Raw genomic sequence first — 22956 nt, forward strand, 5'->3', positions numbered from 1 at the left:
TCCCATTCCTGCCCAGACTCACAAAGGCACCCTTGACATGAATGATGTAGAGCTCGCCACGCCCACCCAGTAGGCCACACCCACTCCATCCATGCCCCCCCAGTAGGCCGCAGAGACCCTGGCCACACCCCCCCCAGCCCCCCCGAGGGCAACCGCAATGCTGATGCGGCCCTCAATGAAATTGAGTTTGACATCCCTGATCTAACTGGTCTAAACCCATTCACTGATTTCCTGCTGAGTTCATAAAGTCTAGCTCACTAATCCAAATCAGAGCTGTGGATATTGAATATTTCTGTCCCTGGGTCAAGGACCCTTTCTTTCTATCCTGTAGCTACAATCATATCTTGTGTGTGAGGTTCATAGAGTAAAAACCCAACTATAAAAGGAAGAAGCAGAAGAGTCCAGAAAGTTGTCATAATAATCAGTTGAGAAAAACAGTTAAAGGAATTCTATTATCTTTGTATAAAATGCACAGGTTATCTACTTTCACTCTTTTTATACATATTGGTTGTCATAAATGATCTTTCCTAAGCAAGACTTAGATAAATCTATGAAAAGATAAATGATTGTGTAGTTTTAAAAGATTTTTTTCCTGGCAGGTAAGAAAACTTTGTTTTGGGGTTCACAAATATAAAAGCTTCATTGCAAAATATTTTTCAGTTGCAACAGCCCAGTCAGCAGGAGCAGCAGCAGGAGCTGTTTGGATTTCAGAATTTGTGCCTCTAGTGCTTTCCAGTCCACATTTGAATATTTCTAAAGATGCAGATACAAAGAAAATGAAAGCTGTAAGGCTAAAGCTCTGCTCTGTTCTCAGAATCACCTGTATTTGGTTTTAATCATTCAGGGTTTGTCATAACAACTTCTATTGTTCTGTAGACTTGTCAGCCATTATAGGCTTCAAGGTTTCCAGGGTGTTCAACTCATATTTCAACTCCTTATAGATTAAAATGTAATGGTTCTCCAAACATAGCAATTGCCCAATTTGAGATTTTTTTTTTAAAAAAATGGGAATGTAAAAACAAACAAACAGGAAGCAATACAAGAAAAATTCAAATACATATGTTTAAGAATGCAACTCAAATTGTTTTGGAATTATTTTTAAATACACGGATGTGCTTTTTTTAAAGCACATCTTACAGCTGTATTAAATCAGTGGTTCTCAACCTGTGGGTCGGGACCCCATTTGCGGTCGAACGACCATTTCACGGGGGTCGCCAAACCACGCTGTCCGCCATTTTTTTCCCTTTTCCCCAGCTGTCCTACTCCCTCTTATTGGTGGCCACACCCACTTGGGGGTCACCACAACATGGGGAACTGTATTATGGGGTCACGGCATTAGAAAGGTTGAGAACCACTGTATTAAATGATCAACTTTCTGACAGTGCAGAAGTGGACAAGCACAACTAATGGAATAATAGCCTGCAGGGTTTAGCTAACTGATATTCGAATGTAATCAACCTTTGTGATGTCTATTCAGAAGCAATACCCTTAGCTTTCAAGTGTAGCATATATTTCAGCACAGCAAAACTGAGTGAAGAAAATCTCTGCAGACTACACAGATACAATATGGTCTTCATATCTCTACAGTGAGTTTGTGTTCATTTTGAGGCTAAATTTAAGGTAATAGCTACTGTATATTCATGTAAGCTGAGAAAACCACATTTGATTTGTTGAAGAAATGTTATTTTAGTTACCAAGGGCCCTATGCTGTAATTTTGACACAATTTTTTATGCAATTCATTGTGTCTTCTTTTTTTAAGAGAATGTGCCAAATAAATATTGTCTCTATAACAAAATTGTATAAAGTTCATGTACTTTATCTTCTAAAGCATTTGTTTTCAAGTTATTAATAATACCTATGAGCCTAGTAATTAATAGGACACAAAATACTGATCAATAGAGAATAAAGTTAGGAACATTAATCTGGGTAGTTTTCCTATCCATTGAATTTAATGAGAATTGTACAAAGCCCAGCTGTATAAAAAAAGAAAATTTCTGTGTGAGGTGGTGGGTTTGTTTGTTTGTTCCATATTTTATTTTATTCTCTTGAGCTAATGAAAAATAGAAATGCAATAGGATATACAGTTCTTGTCATCTGAATTATGTCAATCCTGGTCATGTTCTATGCAATGTATTAAACATATATTCTATGTTCGTATAATATATATTAGTATAAAAATATCACGTATATGATTTGCATCTATGCTTATTGAAACAATAACTCAGAAACTAAGAAATGATGTAGTCTACAGTGAGGTAAATTGAGTTATATAAAATGAATGTCAAAATCTTCGATGTGGATCTATATCCTCAAATAAAATACATTATAATATATTTTATAAAAGTACCCTTAGTTATTGTTTTAATTTCTGTTAAAAGCTTTTTGTGTATAAGATTTATGTGTGCATAATTTTATGACGATGAAGAAATTATGTATATTTGTGTTCTTTCTCTCTCTCTACACACACAGAGAGGGAGAGAGAGAGAGAGAGAGAGAGAGACTCATTTTGGAAAAGGAGAAAGAAGAAAAAAGATAAGATAAAGGGATGCAGAAAGGTTTATTTCAGAATTTATATCAGACACAAATTCTAGCAGACAAATTTAAGATGTCTTGTCTGGTGCTGTTGGAAGAAATTCTAATCTCCCCCAGCACCTTTCAATTTTAGGCGAAACCATTGCTTTTCCTGATAACGAGATTATAAATATCTACTATCTTTTATATTATTATTGAACAAGGTAACTTTTCTCAAGTTGAGGATATTCAGATCCCTAACTATTTGTTTAGGGAATCATCCAAAAAACCCGTTAAGATTTAATTGTACTTTTATTAGGTATTTATGTAAATTAAAAATTGTTCACTACAATTTTAGTAGTTAACTTTATACCCTGCATTTTGGTGGCAGTATTCCCTTGAAACCTGAAAAATTTCCATTTTTTCCCCAAATTAAATGTCTTTTGTGATTTGGTCAATTTTATATGGAATCTATTCCCAATGATTCATTTTTTTTCCGGTTTGAATTGGAAGTTAGGTTCTTAAGCCTCTGCTAAAGGTCCTGCTGAAATAACACACAGCTATGAGAGAAAGCGAATTCTCTTTCCTGTATAAGGCACAGGAATTATGTCTAAATAGAGGTTTTTGACAGATGGAGAGGAGAGGAGATTGGCATGGAAATTAGACAGGTAGGATGAAACAATAGGGTGGCTGTGATTGCCAGTTTTTTCTATCTTCATCAGTATTTTGATCAGAAGAGTACATATGTAAAAAAGAAGTCTATTCCAAGAAACAAAATGAAGTTATTGCCAAAGAACTGGAGGTCTAGCCCAATCCTCCTGCAAAAAAATTGCATTTCTCTAGCAATACAAATAGATCAATCTTGAGGTTGCTCTGCGTAATTTGATGAAGGCAATCGCTGACAGATACAATTTCCATTCATAGGTGTTTATTTGATTATGGCTAAACTGGTCTGCAAAGATGTTATCACTACCAAACATAGAATGCCAAGATAAAAATGGTGTGGATCAATTGACCAATATCAAATCTTTGGCATCAGTTTAAAAGAAAGATGTAATTTTATCTCATCTTACTTTATATACTTCTAGCTTGGCTATGGTGACAGCTTTGGTTTAAAGTACCTTTGAAACTGATGCGACTAAGAGAGATGATCTCCATAGAAATATACAAGATCTGTCATTAGAATGACAAAGGATGAAACGTATTTTAAATTTACAGCAAGCAAATACCATGGAAATAATTTAGAGGCATTAGTGACAAGGATATGCACTGAGGAAGAAAGAATGAAAGGAATACCTTTGGTGGGATTATCAGCCACCAGCAGAGAGATTCTTTGATAATGATCGGATGATAAAGATGATCTCTCTTATGTCTGTGCCTCAAGAATGGATACCATTCCTGGAGGAAAAACATTCTAACATAAGTGAAGCAAACAAGTAAATTTGCAGTCACTGCATAGTCCAATAACTGAAAAGTGACAGTTTCCAACTTTGGTTGGGGTGACTTATCTGAAAAGTGACTTATCTGGTGGTGTTTAGGGTGAGGTGAAGAAAAAAAATCTTTCTCAAATTGATCCAGTTGCTAAGGCAGTGTAGAACATGAGAATATGGAATTTGTGGCGAGATAGCACAACACATAGAAATAAAAATCCTAGTGCAAATTGCTGCCTTGATATTGTAAATGCTTACCTAGAGATTGCAATTTTCTAAAGTTCTTCCTCACTTACCTGAACTGCCCAGAGATTTATGCAGATTCTAAAATTTAATCTGAGGTTGTGGGAAATGAAGGTAGTCCCATGCTTTTTCTAACCTGGATCCAAAGACTTCTTTGGTGGTCCGGTAGTTAGAATGCAGTTTTGCAGGCTAATTCTGCCAACTGTCAGCAGTTCGATTCTCACTGGATCAAGGTTAACTCAGCCTTCCATCCTTCTGAGGTCGGTAAAATGAGGACCCAGATTGTTGGGGGCAATAGGCTGACTCTGTAAACTGCTTAGAGAGGACTGTAAAGCACTGTGAAATGGTATATAAGTCTAAGTGCTATTGCTATTCTGCTGAGTCCTGCCTCACATTTTAAATAAACAACTTTTTTCTATTTACAGCAGAGGAAGGGCTGGTGTATCTCATTTTGTAAATAACTTGGCTTCTCTCCCTTATGAGGATGTGCATTAGCAGTATTGCATAAGAAGCTGTTTTCATTTATAGTGATGTAGATTGACAGTCTGGAATGATGTAGATTGACAGACAGTCTACATCCACAACAGATGTTTTGAGTGATTAAAGTTCTAGTTTTCTGTGTTGCCTAGGTGTTGCATTCTGTATGCAGGTAATTCTACACTCTGTATGGCTGCCTCCTAAAATCTTTTCTCATAGCTCTTTTTTGATCTTTCTCCATTAATCCTGAACTTTTGATGTATAAAAGTACTGCACAATCTGGAGGTCTTCCTGGACTGACAGTTGCTACTCAATGATCTGATGCGCAAATTGTGCCCTTCTTAGATGGGAGGCCCTCATATAATCACCATGTTCTAATCACCTCAGTTTGTCCACTGCAATGGGATTTAAGGGGGCTGCCTTAAAGACCACCTGAAGCTTCAACAGGTCCATAATGCAATGGCATAGGCCAGGGGTGTCAAACTCAATTTCACTGAGGGCCGCATCAGCATTGCGGTTGCCCTCGGGGGGGGGGGAAATCTATCTCCCACAGCATCTCCTGATCAATCCAATCTGGCAGGGTGGGAATTCTCTGTGTTCCTTCAATTAAAAAATGCCGTCTATCACAATACTGGAAGCACATTTTCTCTGTATGCACCTGCACACTGCAATGAATTTCCCCTGAGATTTGGATGGCGTCTACCCTGCTGAAGTTTTGAAGGACCTTGAAGACTTGGTTCCCCCCCCCCAAGCCTTTGACAAGAGTGAGTGAAACTCCTTGGATTGTGTGGGTTTGTTTCTTTTATTCTTTTGTTTTTGTAGTTTATTGTATTATAAAAAAATATTTGTCAGCTGTCCAGAATTGTTTGAAGTCAGGCAACATACAAATATAAATAACAAGAAGAATAACTTTTAGATGAAATGGTACAGGCAGGTTGCAGCATAAATACTGAACCAATATTCACAATGGATGTCAATTTGGGGGAAAAAGTAATAGAAGAGGCAATGAAGTTAAGAGTGATCAACAAGGTGGATTGTACAGGAATGTGAAATGGTTAGAAGAGTTAACATTCAAATTTGAAAATCTTATATGCAGCAAAATTGTTGATATGTGGTGTCTGCACATATCAAGGTTGCTGCTGCTTCTTTTCACCAAATGACTTTGATCAAAACTTTTGGTAAACATATTTTGTTTAAAATATAATCTGCCAGACTAATTTTCTCTTTCAAATATTATGATAAACAAATAAGTTGAGGTTAGATTAATCAATTGTTTTATTTATGTATTTTTTATTTTTGTTAATTAGTATAATATTTATTAAATAAAAATAAGGAATCTGATTAGGAACATTCAGCAAAGCAGAGGATGATAGATTGGGTGACAATATTTATTTTGATTAAGGAGCCTCGTGCACTGCTAAAGGTGTATATACTGGAAACTGAGGCTTCCTGGAACTTATACAAAGAGTGGAGCCAGGAAAAGGAATGCATCCTGTATAGCATATCACCCTGATCTCTGCAGTGCTGCAAAATCTCTGACATTTTCTTGATATACATAGGCTAATCATTTGGGTAACCCATTTTGCAGAGTTTCACTGACTACAGGGATATCATCCATGTGAGAGTTTTACTGACTGAACAGCTGAAAGCATCTGCTTCACTGCTGTTCAAATCTGAGACATGAATGGCTACAGTGATTGATCACAGTATCTCAAAATGAAAACAAGATTCAAGAGGGCATGAGGATATTGTACCCCTTGCTTAGTGGTATAAAGTAAGCATAATGTGGTGTTGCCATGGATGATTTACTCCACTCTGCTATGAAAGATGGAATCAAAGGATTTCACTATTTTGAACACTGCAAGCTTATATGATGGGCTAGTATGGAATGTAGGTGGGATGTTCACGTTCATATAACTAGCATGAATACCTCATTCTATACTTGAAATATTGGTGTTCAACAGGAAGGAGCTGGATTCAGGAGAAAAGGGGATCCTAGTGATATACCTGTCCACTAGGGGTCAATATAAATTGCACAGGAAATGTCTGTGTGAGTGAAAAAGAAAGGAACCTTTGTTGAAATTGTGGCAAAGTGAAGGGCTTTCCTGGAGAAAAGTGATTAGGTTTGTGGAAGGTCATGGATATTTTTAGGGAAGGCAGACCAAGAGCTTATAGGCAGACAAGGGTAAAATGCTAGAATACAACTATGATGCGGCACCTACATGCGTTAAATATAGGATATAAAACAGCAAGAAAAAACTGAGAAAAAGTTTCATATTTCAGATGCTGCAGCACTTGCTGCTGAGAAGATGCCACTTAGCTAAAGTGGAGCTGTAGAGGCTCTGGGATGAGAAGGAGACCAAGAAGTTAAGCCTGGAGCAGCTTGTAAGAGTGTGGAAAGATGAGGAGTACGGACTATGTAGGGTACATGGAGATTCAGATGCCAGATAGTGTAACTTTGTGAATTAAAGGCTTTGTTTAGCATCAAGACAGCTGGGAAGAAATTCACAGGCATTCCAAGATCTATAACTGAGACAAAGAGAGGGAAAAGCAGCCATAATAAAATGCAAGTGGAAAGTGAGGGAAAGAGACTTCATGGTAGGAAGATTAAGCAAGTTAAGCCTCGATTTCTTTTATTTCTTATACTTTGATGTACATATATAAAAACACATGCTGGTTTGGTATATATTTTTACTTGTATTTAATATTAAATCATGCTACTTTATTAGGATAAGTACCATAGTGTCAGGAATAAAATCCCTAATTTGTTTTCATTATCAGCTATGGGTGTGTTTCTATCAGCTCTGTCCAGATCCAGCCTCTGACAAAAACATCTCAGCTGACATCTGACAAATGATATTACTGCTGTATATGCCATCATCAATTCCAAAAGCCTCCTGGCATGGTTTGGAATCAAATAATGTTTGTGAAGTGTGTGTGGTGTGATGCTTTATTGGAAGAAAAATATGCCTAATAGTTTTTACCTGGAACCTTTTTGCTTTGATATAGGAGCTCTCAGCTGTAAGCTCTATAATACCTATAAGCATGCGTCTAAAAATATAGATAAACTTTGGACTTAATTTGTTTTAATCAAATGTATCTTATTCAAATATTCAAGGAAATTTTAAATAATTTCTCTAAATCCTTCTTTTTTTTGTAATTACAGGAGCTATATTGCAAAGGGCCCTAGTTCTGAAGCAGCTGAGAACCTTTTCTTACAACAATGTCCTCAGCTAGAATGATGGATTCCTATATTCCAGTTTTATGAAATTGGAAAGTGAGTCAATTTCATTCTAAATTCCATATCCAAAAGATGGATTACAAATAACGGGTGTTGCTCATTGGTACTTTTGTGCCACACCTAATGCTAGTTATTTTGGTGAGGAGGGGGAAGACAGAGGGGGAGAAAAGAGAAAGAGAAAGATAACAAGATGTAAAAAGAAGCTGAGAGAAGAATAAGATGATCTGGGTTTGGAGGAGGGGCTTGTTTGTTTCGTTAACTGAGAACATGATACATGGGAAAAATAAAATGAACAATGTATGTTGTGAACAAATTTAGCTGCTCTGATAAGGAGATGAATTGGGACATACTTATGTGTAATCCAAAAGAAATTTGGAAATTGATATATAATTTGTGAAATTGTAACTGACAAGAGAAATTTAATGCATTTCATATTACAGCCTTCTTTAAAACTGTATTTTTTTAAAACAAAGCTTGATTTGTTTTAGAGTTTCAGATAACCAATGTATGAATGAAAGATGCTCCTACTTTAGAGCCATATAAACCAATTAAATTTTACATTCCTAGGTTACTTTGATAGCTAGAGAGATGAAAGCTATAGTTTAAGTCCACTTAGGGCCATTGCTAAAAGTTATAGTTTATTTCAGAAATTCAAGTCATGGAATTTAAAGTTTTCCAGCTGAAGAGACTTTATGGAATATATTTTTCACAAATATATTGAGGAAGGCACTAGACAGGATGTGACTACCTATAAACTTGAATATATTATTTTTACAATAAATATGAATTAATGAATTTCCCAGAAAAAATCTGTGAGGGCTTAAGATATGCCAGTTTATTTGGGGGAAGCTGTGATGTTTCTTAATGCAGATTTCAGTTGAAGATACTGAAATTCAAGATAGAGAAATAATAATAAAAAAGAATGTATTTTCCCAGAGCTGCAAAACTAGTTGTGTACAATTATGAGTCTTGGATTTAATGCATTAAGGGTCACTGTAGCCTGCTTTGCAACCAGCATTTTTAGTTTTTTGGGTAACTAGAGCAGCAAGATAAGTCTAAACCACATATTTCAGGAATTTTGTGCAATATTTCACATTAAAAAAGTACTTGGCACATGTACAAAGCTGTTACCCAAAAAGCTCACTGAACGTAGCTGATTACTCCCTGAAGAACAGTTTGCATGACATTTTAGCTAAAGAATGCTATAAAAATAAACTGCAGCGTTGTTTTTTGGAAATGGTTCAGTAGTGTTACTGTTTTTATTGTAGCACAAAGCCTTCCATATATTCTTGCTGATCACAAGAATAACAATGAAAAAATGTTAATAATCTGATGCAGTTTGATTTTCAGTGGCAACTAGAAATAATATACCAATATTTAGTAAAACACACCCCAATTCATTCAACTGGTATCCTGAAAGCCCTAATATATTCTTGCTTCCATTCTTAAGTGTCCCAATCTGCAGTTTTTAGAATCCCTGCATAAATCACAGTACATATTTGGAAAATACAATATTTAGCAAACATAAATTATATATCAAAGTCCAACAAGACCAATTATTAAATAAGCTAAAAATGGGATATTTACTTCTCTATGCCAAAATTACAAAAACTGTCTCTAACATAAATTCTTATTTCAGACTTGAGCAGCTGATATACAGTATTTATTAATGAACTGGATTATTTGGATTATTTGACTATTGAAATTACAAAATATTTTAGACTGCATATTTTAGATGCACCGATATAAACATAATACCAAAAAAAGTGCAAGCATGTGATTTCCACTCATATAATTTAACAGACTTTATATTTTGTGAGTAGAATTTATCAACAGAATTTAAATCAGTTTACATTTTCAAAACGTATTTATATTTTCAAAAGGCAAATGTATTCAGTTATAAACCCAGGTTTTCAATTTATTTCTGCAGAAAACCATGCATTTGCCAGCTTGACAAGGATAGGTATCCATGGCCTGCAGAGATCTCATTTTTGTAGATCTTATATTTACCACATTACTTAAACAGGTAACTGCTTAAGTAGTTGACTGCAAAGATCTCTTCCATTATTCCTTACTTTTCAAAAAGTGTTGTAAATCAAGGAGATATTTGCCAAGGGTAATTCGGATTATTTTTACAATAATAAAAACAATCAATTAGAAACATTCACAATCAACTTCAATCACAATCAAAGTGTAGGAAAAAACAGAAAAAAAACAAAAGAAACATTTAATCAAATGACAAAATAGGAATGAGGTAAGAATTGCTTGAGGCTTAACAAACAAATAGGGACTAGGTGAATATTGCAAGAAGAGCATTGCAGACATGTAATGCCATTACAAAAAAGGCCTTGTTCCCTGGAGCTGAAGGAATTAGGCAGTAGAGCAGATGATGCAAGAAAAAACAGCTTTACTTGTTTCCTCAGGACAAAGTCACTATCAATACACACGTTACCAAGGCATATGGAACAACAATCTCTCTCAGTGTAAGATAGCTTTTGATTTTCTTTCTTAATACATAATAAATACTCAGTTCTAAAACATATCTGATTTGAAAGTCTGACTGAAGGAAGAGATACATTCCCAAGGGCAAGTATGCAAATAAAACTAAGTAAATTATAATCTGAAACAACTGCTATTTCCAAAAGAAAGGAAAAGAAATGTCAGTGTATATCCAGCATAGAATGCTGTACAAGCAAAATTCCCAATATGTTATTACAAACTGTGACTTGATTTCGTAAAACAGCCAGAGCAAAACAAAGGAAAAAATGATGTTGGTGTGCTTTTCCTTTACCATCTGTGGAAACTACTGTTAACTATGAAACCATGATGGAAATATTAGAGCTGCTATGCCTGGAAAAAAAATGCAATGATCATTTCATTCTTCCTGTCTTTCAATGCTCCAGGGTTTTGGAGACAAATCGGAGCAATAAGTTCATTTTGCAGAATTAATGCTGTAATTCTTTATCATAAGGGCAAACCATTACCTCAATCTGATTTTTCTACAAAATGATTCAAAGTATTTTTAATGATGGCCCTAATTTGTTAACACCTCCTAAATTATTAATCCATCTTTATATTCAAGTAGTTATTGCATGTCACAACAATGTATCTATGCAAAGAAATTTAATAGTATTTTCTGCATATCAGAAAAAGCCTTGTTCTACAAGATGCTATTAAAATTGATAATGAGCTAAATATTTGCCATAACTAAAATTACTGTATCAATCAACCTGAATGCTCTTATTCAAAACCTCATTAGCCTTTTCTATGTTTAAGTTGCATATTTGTTTTTACATACACCTCAAGTCTTTTATTGTTTGTCTTAGCAATATTTGTATTGCTATTTTCAATAGCAATACAAATATTTTATGCTTTATAAATAAACTGTGTTATGAAATGCAGAACATATAAGAAAACCACTATGAGTAACACTTTTGAAGTCCTAGGACATACTTAGCTATTTAAATGGGAAAAATAAGAATATGGTACTTTCAAACATGTATTTCATATTTATTAGCGTTGTTTATTCTAGATAAATTCATCTGCCAAGAAGTATGAAATACAAGTCTGAAAGTACTATATTTGTATTTTCCTTATTATCTTTTCCCATTTAAATGGCTAAGTATGCCCTAGCACTAGAATTGTAGAACTAAAATTATACACTAAGTATGACAGGACACATGTTAGATTGAATAAAAGCAAAACAAATAGGGAAAAGTTTTTGGCAGCTGTCCTATTAGAAAAGAACAATGAAGAAGCTTCTTGGATGAGAAGCGAAAAAAACTTCATAATAATAATAACAACAACAGCAACAATCCCAAAACAACTGGAATACCACTTGGACACCATTGGCATTGACAAATCTGCCATCAGTCAATTGCAAAAGACAGCCTTACTAGGAACAGCTTCCATCCTGTGACGATATCTGTAATACTATCAATTCACACATCTACATCTGCCTATCCCAGGTCCTTGGTAAGGACTCAATAGTTAGACAAAAATGACAAATCCAGTCTAAACATCTGGCTGATTGTGTGTGATGATCATTAACAACAACAATAGAGTAGGAAGGGACCTTGGAGGTCTTCTAGTCCAACCCCTCTCCCCCAGGCAGGAAACCCTATACCATTTCAGACAAATGGTTGTCCAGTCTCTTCTTAAAAACTTCCGGTGTTGGAGCATTAAAACTGCTGAAGGCAAGTTTTTCCATTGATTAATTGTTTTAATTGTCAGGAAATTTCTCCTTAATTCTAGGGAGAACTAAGTTCTTCTTAGTTCTTCTTCCTCAAGGAAAAAACGATCAAGTTGCAGTTTGAAAAAGCACCTTTGGAACAAAAGCATGGAGACTAAAAAGACAGTAACTGAAAAAGAATGCTTGCCATAGATGGTAGGGTTCTACTCAAAAGCTGTTATTTGCCTTGCCTTGAAATATGGTTAAGTGTAATCAAGAAGAACCAAAGCATAAGAAATTGTGCCAAATTATTGTGTGAAAATTATTATAAATATAGCACCAAATTATTAACTTTATTTAAAATGGACATCTGATTTTGCAGGTTTAAATTAACTAATGTAATTTCTGTTTTAAAAAAAAGGATAGATCAAGATACAGAAAATGGAGGCAAGTTATTAGTTAAAAATAAAATATATAGAAGAAGGCTTGTGAAAACTAATCTATCAAGGCTTCTTAAGAGATAATTTTTTTTTTTTTTTTACTGTCTAGCATTTTGGGGATGGGTTGGTGGATTATCAGTTTGGATAATCCAACATATATTGTACATTTGGATTAAAAAAATGATACAGTCCCTTATCAACTGCTTTGGAACAAACTAGGTAGGATAAGATATTATGGTCTGTCATAGACTAGTAACTAGTTAAAGAACAAGAAGCAAAATAGGAATAAATGGGCAATTTCCTCATTGGAGAGACATACAAAGTATGATCCTAGGAAGTACAATACAATGGACGAGACTTTAAACTTTTAAATAAATGACCTCAAATCAGGAGAAGACAGTGAAGTGGTGAAGTTTGCCGATGATGAATAATAATGAATAAAATGTTCAGAGTAATAAAACAAAAGTATGATTGCAGAGAATTACAAAAGGATTCCTTTAAATTAGATAAATGGGTATAAAAATGACAAACTTCATTAACAAATGCATATTGATCTAAAAAAATTCCAAGCTTTACATTTATTCCATCTGAGATGATAGTGACTGATCAAGAAAGGATCTTGCAATTATAACAAATAGTTTATTTGTTTAGATAGTTTCAGTTAAGAAAAAAAAATTAAAACAAACTACCAGTATATAGTAAAATCACACTTGGAATACTGTACCCAACTCTAGTCACTACAGAATGCAGAAAGCTATTATAGAGGTAGAAAAGATGCAAAAACTTCAAGCAAAATTACTAGCAATTTACTTGCAAATTAAGACCATAGTGATTGGATATATTAGCTTGGACCAAAAGTGGTTAAGGCAGGGGTGTCAAACTGCTGGTTGCATCATACGGAGGCCATACCCACCCCATCAATGCAAAAAAAGTCATGATACGTCACGCCACATCATGTGATATGGCGAGTTTGATACCCGTGTGTTAAGGGGAAAAATGATTAAAAATAAGAATCTTACTCACTCTGTAAGAGTTCAAGATCACCCACTGAAAATAAACACAGGGACATTTTGGATTGGGAGCAAGTTCATCTAAAACCATGTAGCATTAAGCTCAATAACTGTCTGACTGTTCTTCTATACTGTCCCTAACCAAATCTTCTGTAGGACAGAGCAGTAAAATGCTCTGATACTTTATAGGTACAGGAATATTGTTTTTAAATAAATTAGAGATAAATGAGAGTACGGGAAAGCTATATTAAGTGATTATCCTATTTAAAGCATATAAAATAAAATTAGAAATTACATGATTTCTCTTGGAAATGTGTTTTCTTCTGTTGAGCATTTCATTATTTAAAATTTCAAAGCAAATTGCATATAATTGTGATTATTATTTTTTTTTGCTTGCTTGGCAGGTCATTCTTCATAACTGTTTCTATTAGGATGAGTAGTTAGGTAATGCTTTGTGGTACATTCTATACCACAGTTACATTCAGCATTATAATGAGTCAGTGTAGTCTAGCCTTATGACACTACAGATCTACCTTATGTAATATATTGCATTTAAGACAAGAAACATGAACAGTACAGCAAAAGAACATTTGATGTGTGAACCTGCCAAAGAACTTCAATTCTTAGGCATCAATTCCTAACTACAACAATGCCAAAATGAAGAAAGAGTATTAATGTCATGACACAAATAGAGTCATAATAAAATTTCCATTCTTCATACTTACATCACAATCTGATGCACTATACAAAAAATGGATTTGCATTACAATATCACTTATTTTCCTCTTTATCTTCTACAGAAAATTATCTTTTGCAGATGTCTATGCTCCCACCTCCTGTTAGATGGATGGTTGGATGGATGGAAAGGTGCACATTCACCAAAATTCTGAAGTCAATACAAGATGACTAAAGCAACATTATCTAATAACAACTGCATCAGTCTAGAAAAGTGTATCCTATCTTATTCATATAAATAATTAGATTAACTAATCTGAATATTCTGCAGTTTCGCTACTTTATGTGAAGGTTAAGATAATACATATGAATCATTGCTTGAAGTGAAACATTTAATAGTGACTGCTATATGAATTTTTTTAAAAAATAAATCCTCCTTAAAGGTTGTTAATGGGATTATAACTTTGGAGCCAAGGGCTAAATTGTTTGAGATGATTATGCCTGTCCAAAGAATCCTTAATATCCAGCAATAGTATTTCTACTCTGGTTATGGTGCTAGATCAACATGAGAAACATACACAGGCATGTTATCTGAATTTGCAGGAAAACAATGGCGGGGGAAGTATTTTTTTGATTACATGAAATAGTTATGTAGTGAAGCATAACTGATTCACATTTTTCTTCTCTCAGTAATAATACAGTAAAATACCATAGTTTAGGGAAATAGAAAAAATCTGTTTTTTGTAGATGGAGGTACACTACTGTGTGGATTTGGCAGGTCCTCATGAGCACTATGGGAAAAAGTATTGGAGCTTAGAGAAGAACCAAAATCATATTCCCATCTTTTTAGCATCAGAGTGAGCCTTGGTTAGAATGTCCACAGGAAAAATGTCAAAATTTAGGACAATATAATTTTCACAATTACGAGAGACAGAATGTAGTTTTTCACTAGACGACAATCTGCTAGTTGTTGGTAAGAAAAAAGTGAACTTGTCACTGGTCTTTGCAGGTTCTTAATAGGATTTGATTACTAACCTGAATAAGCGGAAATACATTTTATATAAATGTATAAAATGGAAAGTCTTACTAGACATCTATGTTTAAAGCATTTTTGTCAGAAAAAATAACATAAATAGGAATATTCTAATTTTCTTTAGCCACAAAGATGAACATATATTTTATTTGCCAATTTCTGCCAATATTATTTATTTCTTTATCCAAGCGCTACAAACATTGCAGTAGTATCTTCAGGAATAGATCTCGTCTGTAAAAGCTCCATTTTTTTTTTTTGCCCCGATTCAATGATTGCATTCTTGAACTGCAATGTATTCATTTGTGGGCACTGAGTCAGCCAGTGGGAGGGTATTGATTGGAATATAATGTCATGTGAAGCAGTGAGAGTAAGATGAAAAAGTGTTTGCTGCTTAACGGGTTGGTATTAAGTAGGTGGGAATGGCTTCTAATTAGCCCCAAATTGCTGTGTTTCACAGTTTTCCTTCTTTCCCTCCTCCTATGGCCACCAGCTGCCAATCTCCCTCTCATTTTTTTTTTCAAATTTTGTATGTGGAGTTCATTGCTCACTGCAGTGCAAGCCTTTGTTTCAAAAAGAGGGCTCCTAGGGTCTCAGCTGCTGGGGTACAGCTTGCTGCCTGCGATGAGTAGCAACTGTCAGTTTATTTTATCTCAGTCTTTTCATCATTCTGCTGAAACTGGTCGAGTGAAACCACCTGAGAGACCTGAGGATTCAGTACCTACAAGTCATTAGCCAGGACTGCTTAGTTTCTCCCTACACAGCAAGTCAACTGAATACAGCCTAAAATACAGTCCACTTTAACCCTATGCTTTCCAAAATACTTCATTCTTCAAGGGCATCTTTTCTTTAATATACCTAAATGAAAATTAGAAATTTTCCAGTAGTAATTAATAGCATACAAGCTCAGCAATCAATGTCAGCTTCTGACATTGTGATTCTGATTTTCTGTGCATAATCAAATCACCCAATGTTTATCACAGCAAAATTCATTTTAATTTACATTATATGAGAGTGCTAACATTGATTTTGTGGGAACATTGTTGTTTATGAAATTAGGCAATCATTTATATAAACTATGTACTATAATGTAAGAAATATAAAGTTTATTTACAGATCAGCTACATTTTTCATTTACATTTTTTAAATTCTGGTTTAATTCTTTGCAGGAGATCAAAACTGACCTGTTGCTTTTTATATTAATTATTAGCAATTCTTTTGCAATTAGTTTACTGATGAACTGCGCATAATAGCAACAGCTAATAACTTTACTCCCTTCAGAGTTTAACAATACAGGAAATGAAAAGTGTGATATCTCATGCTTAGTGTAAAATGTTAAAAGAAAGGGAACCAGCAGTTTTTTATAAACATATGCATACACATATTTTACTGGAACCATAAAGATATTAGTAGGTAGGTAATTGTAAGATATCTCAGCTATTTGTTGGCCCAGGTGACTTGACTTTAAAAAAATATCCCCTAAATTTACATTTTCTTAACAAGGCCTTTGGGGAGATCACATTTTAGACAACCAGCTCAGTTGTTTTGGTTCATCCAATATAATTTTTATATAATAAAAGAGACATAAATAAAATATATGTGTGCATTGTGCATTCACTCCAACACACAGGCATCATTAAATATTAAATATCACCCAATGTGCTCTAGGATTGAAATACCAGGAAGAAACTGGTTTAGGGTTTGGAGGTGGCCTAGTGGGCAGTAGCAGAATATTTATTATTTCATAGATGTAAGGTGATGGCCATATTGCTGGAAAGCATAGTTCACAACACTGTGTTCTAGTTCCCTTTTTCTTCAAAAATGTTCTAAGTCCTTTTAGTCTGAGGTTTTTGAAGTAAATGAGGACATTAGAATCTTTAGGCATGGATATCACTTTAATAAACAGGTTTACCAATAATAATTATACAATATAATCTGTCTAAAATGTTGGGCCAATTCAGATCTATGTTTGAATGCTCTATAGTTGCTTCCGGACATCTCTTAGTGTCTGTACTAGATCAGCCATTTCACCAATTATAGGTTAAACTTACAGTGTAGAAATCCTACAAAATGAAAGTACAGAAAGGCTAGTCCAATTGTTTGAATGAACTTATTCCTGCTCTGCCCAAATGAGTAAGTTCCATGCGTTTCATCTAAACATTTCTTTCTAATGAATGTTCTTACATTTTCCATCATGAGCGAAAGAGAAGCAGATCCCTCCTTGCTGAAGAATAGAAAAATGAAAAATAAAATGGAAGTAGTTGAATCTTCCTATTCAGAAGATATTATTATGGAGATCAAAATAATTTGTATAGGAGAAGAAATTATAATTGACTATTGTTTTTTGTCAAAGAGTGGGGGAAGGAATACATATAAGAAATATAAAGAGAAAGAAAGAGGCAATAGCAAAAAGAAAATGGCCATGAGTCATTCCTCACTTTCCTTCTGGATTATCTTTCCCTAATAATTCATTTTCCCTGTGGATTATTAGACTTTATACACAAATAAATAAATACATACTCCCCAGAAAGACTTGGGGAAAAGACTGTTCTTCATTTCGTCCTTTTTTTTTTTTAGTATTCATTGCCAACAGATTCAGAGGGCACCAAACTACTAAAGAAATGTACTAATGTTCCACCATGTAAAGACGAAATTATAAATGAAGCATAAAACAGAGGAAAGAATTTTAAAAATATATGTTCAGTTAAAAAGATAAAATATTTAATTACAAGGTATAAAAAGGTATAGGTGATGTTTTAATGTTCATAAGAAAGTAGCAAAAAGGGCATTATATTATAATATTATAATTAAAATGAGAGTAACTAATTTTTTTACAGAAAGGAACTAGAAAATGTCAGGCTAATAATTAGTAATAGTTAAACACATAGTGAAATAATAGAGTGCAAACAATGCCTCTGAATATAAAATTGTGTTTTACCTTGCTGGACTATCAGAAATCCCCCCTCCCGTTTGCAGTAGCAGCAGTATCTTGAGTATATTTTCTTTCATTTCATATACAGTTTTTGTTAAGGATTTTGATTATAATAGTAAACTCAAATTTAACAAATTAAAGTTTAAAAAAGAAGAGAAAATAGAGAGTAGAATATGTTTTCAAACGTATCATTCTGAAGGCCTTAGCTTAGAATTAATTAATGAGTAATTTCCAAAAGCTATTAGAAAGTTTACAAATTTGCTTTCTTTTAAAAGTCTCTGCCAGGGTTGTGAGCAAGCTGGCTAATCCCATTGTGTCCTGGCACTCAGATGCAAGAAAAACTGCTGTCCTTCAGTCTCCTTGCAAGGAACAGCCATCTGAAGCATATGTGGATGACTTCCTATTATCTCTTTATCTGGCGAGTTTAAAGGAACCAGTCTACTCAAAGGTTCCTTGGTTTTTATTGTGATCATTGGCTACACTTTCACCCAGCTTTCTCAGTTTGCCATACTTTCCCCAGAAGTCCAGTATATTTTCTTTCATTTTCAGAGTCAATGGGAAGAGCTACAGTATGTCTAGATAAAAATAAAGAAATGAAACTGAAAGTCAGTTGCAAGAAAATATTTAATGAAAATATTTTCTTGCAACTGACTTTCAATTTTATTTTCACACTAGTTAATGTGTCCTATAGCCCCCAGACTATGTGTATACTACTAAAGCTTTCCTGTTTGTCTGTGTATAACCTATAACTGCAGAAACAGGGCATTGGAGGGCAACTATTTTTGAACCAAGATATCTGACATAGACTAGCTTATAAAATGCATCTAAAATCTAGGATCCATGACTCCCATAGAATTAAAATTTGGCAAACTTTATAAAATACATACATAAATACACATATTCATATATATATAAGGCATATACATAAACTAAAATATAAAGTGAGTTGCTTTCTTTCCTTTTTAGCAAAAAGGAGAATGTTATGAGTTACTGGCAAATGATATTATTTTCCTATTTAACCACTTAAAACTATGCTTGGTTAAGAAAATTCTTTCACTGAAGCAACATCAAGTTCAATCATATTAATCAGAAAAGTAATTAGTGGACATATGCAATGGCCATAATCCAAAACTAAAGTTTATACTGCAACAATGATCATTTTTCAAATATTTTTTTTTAAATATGTCATAAGAATTCAACAGATTTTTACAGGAACCCCACCATCGAACACTTTCTGGCAGCTGCAATATTGATAATAACAATGGTTTCTACATCCTAAAACCTACGGTAACATAATATTATGGCAGATGAGTACATTTACAAAAAGCTAATGAATGAATTATCCCAGTAAAGGATATCTCAATCTTTAGAACAGTGGTTCTCAACCTTTTTAATGCCGCAACCCCCAACCCGTCGTAAGTTGAGGACTACTCAACCGGTCATAAGATGAGGACTACTCAACTGGTGCAGCACCGTTTGCAGACTGGGGCTTTTGGCGGGCTCAGCAGGGCAGAGACAGCCTGGACAATTCCTATTGGCTTTTGAAAGCCAATAGAATTAGACTCTATTCAAGAGAGTCTATTCTATTGGCTTTCAAAAGCCAATAGAATAAAAGGGAGTAGCACAGCTAAGGAAAAGGGGGAAAAAAATGGCGTACTGCGTTGTTTGGCGACCCCCATGAAATGGTTGTTCGACCCCAAATGGGGTCCCGACCCACAGGTTGAGAACCACTGCTTTAGAGTTTTAAGCATGGGAGGGGCAGGAGATGGTATTACTTCTGTAATCATGTCATCATACACAATAACATAATTTTCATCATTTGTGTGATGAAGTCATGATGCACCCTGGTATCAATGTAGCTTCTTCCAGATGCCTATAGTTTTTTTTTATTAAGACATCTGATCTGTTATCACACCAACACCGAACTCCTTTTTTAAAAAAAATTTAGAAGCATTACCAATTTGTACTTTGGGAGTTAAAACCCATCTGAAACATTATTTTTATGAATCTGAAGTTTTTATATTGTAGAAGACTTACCTTTAAATTCTTACAAAGTCACAAAAAACCTTGTTAAAAGAGCCAGTTTGGAGCGCTGGTTAAGATATTGGCCTAAGTCTAGAAACTAGGACACTGTGAGTTCTAATCTTAGACATTTGCTGGCTTGCTAACTTTGGGCCAGTCACTCTCTCTGATCCTAACCCACCTCAAAGGGGAAAATAGGAGGAACCAGTGCTATGTATATTTCCTCCCCCTTGAGTTATTTACAAAGCAATAAAGGTGGGATAAAAATATCTAAAAAATAACAATAAAATAAAAAAGAATTTCAGGATATAATTTCTAGAATTTCTAGAAACTAGCTAATTTCTAGAAACTAGCACATTATACCAAATATGCTGCAATAGGTTCTGGCATATAGGAGAACAATGCTACTTCCTGTTTTTCAAGAACCGATGCGATAAAGTTTATATTACTTCTTTCTCCCAATAGGATTCTGCAAATCCATGAATACTTGAGTTATTTCAATTGTAACTTACATTAACCAATCAAAAAATATGTATTGAAGTATTGAAAATGTACAGATAGTCCTTGACTTATAACAGTTTATTTAGTGACCATTCAAAGTTACAACGGCACTGACAAAAGTGACTTAGGACCATTTTTCACACTTAGGACCATTATAGCATCCCCATGGTCACATGATTTACATTCAGATGCTTGACAACTGACTCACATTTATGATGGTTGCGATGTCCCCCTTTTGCAACCTTCTGACGAGCAAAGTCAATGGGGAAACCAGATTCACGTAACAACCATGTTACTAATTTAATTTGTTATTTCCTTCCAATGTAACATTATCAGTTAATTTTTCTAGATTTAAAATTACAATGTTTTTAAATTAATTTGTTAATTATCAGAAAGCAAAAATAGTTACATTTTCTTTTCCATGCCCATTTCAAATTCTCCCATCTATCATATAAAACATTTGGACTAAAAATGAGCCAGTATAAGGAACTTTAAGCTGAAAATGGTAGCATACTATTTTGTGAAAGAATGCTGAGTTAAAAGATACAAACTGTGACCAATATATTTAGAAAAACTAAATATATGTTTAAAAATTTCATAGTAGTATATCCTACCTCCATAAAGACATGGATATACCAATTGGTTTAACTCAGCAAATAATTTAATAAAGCTATGCAAAAAAATTACTTAACCATAAGGACAATACAACACTAATGTGTTTCATAATGTGTATCTTACCCACAGTAAAAGGGTCATTGAACATGTCACTTCTATTTTCTTTCCAGTCCAGCAGGCACTTGAGATTGATGGGATCTGCAGCTTCTATATTAGTGTTAGCTTTCAACATCAAGCTATGGGCTGTTCCAATGCCACAATATACCTTTATTTCATTCATGAGGGCCAAATCGGAGAGAGCATTTGCTGCTTCAAAAGCCTGACTGAAATATTCACAGGCCTTGTTGTAATTCCCCTAGAAAAAAGAAACATACTTCAACATTCCAGATTATCACTTGCAACTTTCAAACTATTTCTATAATGACTCAAATAAAGAATTGCAATGGCTGGGGGTGAGGAAAGAAATATGACATTAAAACTGAATTAAATCTCATCATTTTTATCTTGAGAATGGGCTTTCAGAGTGTCATTTAAATGTCACGTGTCCTTCGGAAAAGAATGGGATGGGATGGGATAGGATGGGATGGGGTAGGAAGCAAAGAGAAAGGAGGGGAGAAGAAGGGAAGGGCAGAGAAGGGAAAGTAAGGGTAAAGGAAAAGAGGAGAGAAGGAAAGGAGGAAGAGAAGGGAGAGGGAAGGAAAAGAGAGAAGGGAAGGGAAGAATGCTCTTAATAGAAGTTAGAGTACTGGCCATGAATGGAGTTGGTTCAAATTTCAACTGATCAGTGATGGCGAACCTTTTAGAGACCGAGTGCCCAAACTGCAACCCAAAACTCACTTATGTATCATTGGGTGCTGGGTGGGTGTGGCCCATTGGGTGGGCGTAGCCCATTGGGTGGGCATGGCTTTGGTGATAATGGCAGACTGGGTGGGACTAAAAAGTTCAATTAATCAATTCCAACTTTGTGAGATCTTTTTTTCCTGCAAGAAGTTGAAATTGATTGAACCTTTTTTTTTGCACACGGCGGCGGTGGCGGCCTAAAGTGAAAAGGTTTTATAAAACTCAGCTGAAGGCCTAGGACTGGGGCAATGGTGCGCGTGCTCACAGAAAGGGCTCTGCGTGCCACCTGTGGCATGTGTGCCATAGGTTCACCACCATGGGCTTAGACTAATCATACCCTTTCTGTCGAACCTATGTCAAGATTTGCTAAAAGACTACAATGCATGTAGGAAGAAAAAAAACATATATATTGCCCCAAACTCCTTGAAAAAATCTGAATAAATAAATCTATTCCTGCAGAATTTTGTTTATACTTATATAGTTGTTTATATACCGTATATTCCGGCATATAAGGCGACCCAGCGTATAAGACGACCCCCATCTTCGGCGCCGAGTCGCATGCCTAGAAAGTCATCTTATACGCCCGAAACTACCATTATTTCCGGCGTATAAGATGACTCAGTGTATAAGACGACCCCCGACTTCGGCGCCGATTTTAATGCTTGCGAAAGTTGTCTTATATGCCGGAAAGTACGGTAATAAAGAAGAATGAATACAGAATATACTTTATATAATCTGTTAATCAAATAGTTCAAGTATTATAAATATAAAATATAAAAGAGTATAATTACAATAAATAAAACATTATTAAATTACT

General features: G+C 34.7%; 1 protein-coding gene across 6 annotated transcripts in view; it reads right to left on the reverse strand.

Moving 5' to 3' along the window:
* The window catches only part of TTC29 (tetratricopeptide repeat domain 29), a 118980-nt gene that overhangs the window by 7430 nt on the left and 88594 nt on the right, over positions 1-22956 (reverse strand). For all 6 annotated transcript variants that reach the window (XM_039339008.1, XM_039339004.1, XM_039339003.1 and 3 more), the window contains one exon: positions 21423-21654. In XM_039339008.1, the coding sequence (XP_039194942.1) occupies positions 21423-21654 (232 nt within the window). The remainder of the gene's footprint in view (positions 1-21422; positions 21655-22956) is intronic.

Source organism: Crotalus tigris, unplaced genomic scaffold (genome assembly GCF_016545835.1).
Source record: "Crotalus tigris isolate CLP2741 ecotype Arizona unplaced genomic scaffold, ASM1654583v1 scf7180000017725.2566008, whole genome shotgun sequence".
NCBI lineage: Eukaryota > Metazoa > Chordata > Lepidosauria > Squamata > Viperidae > Crotalus > Crotalus tigris.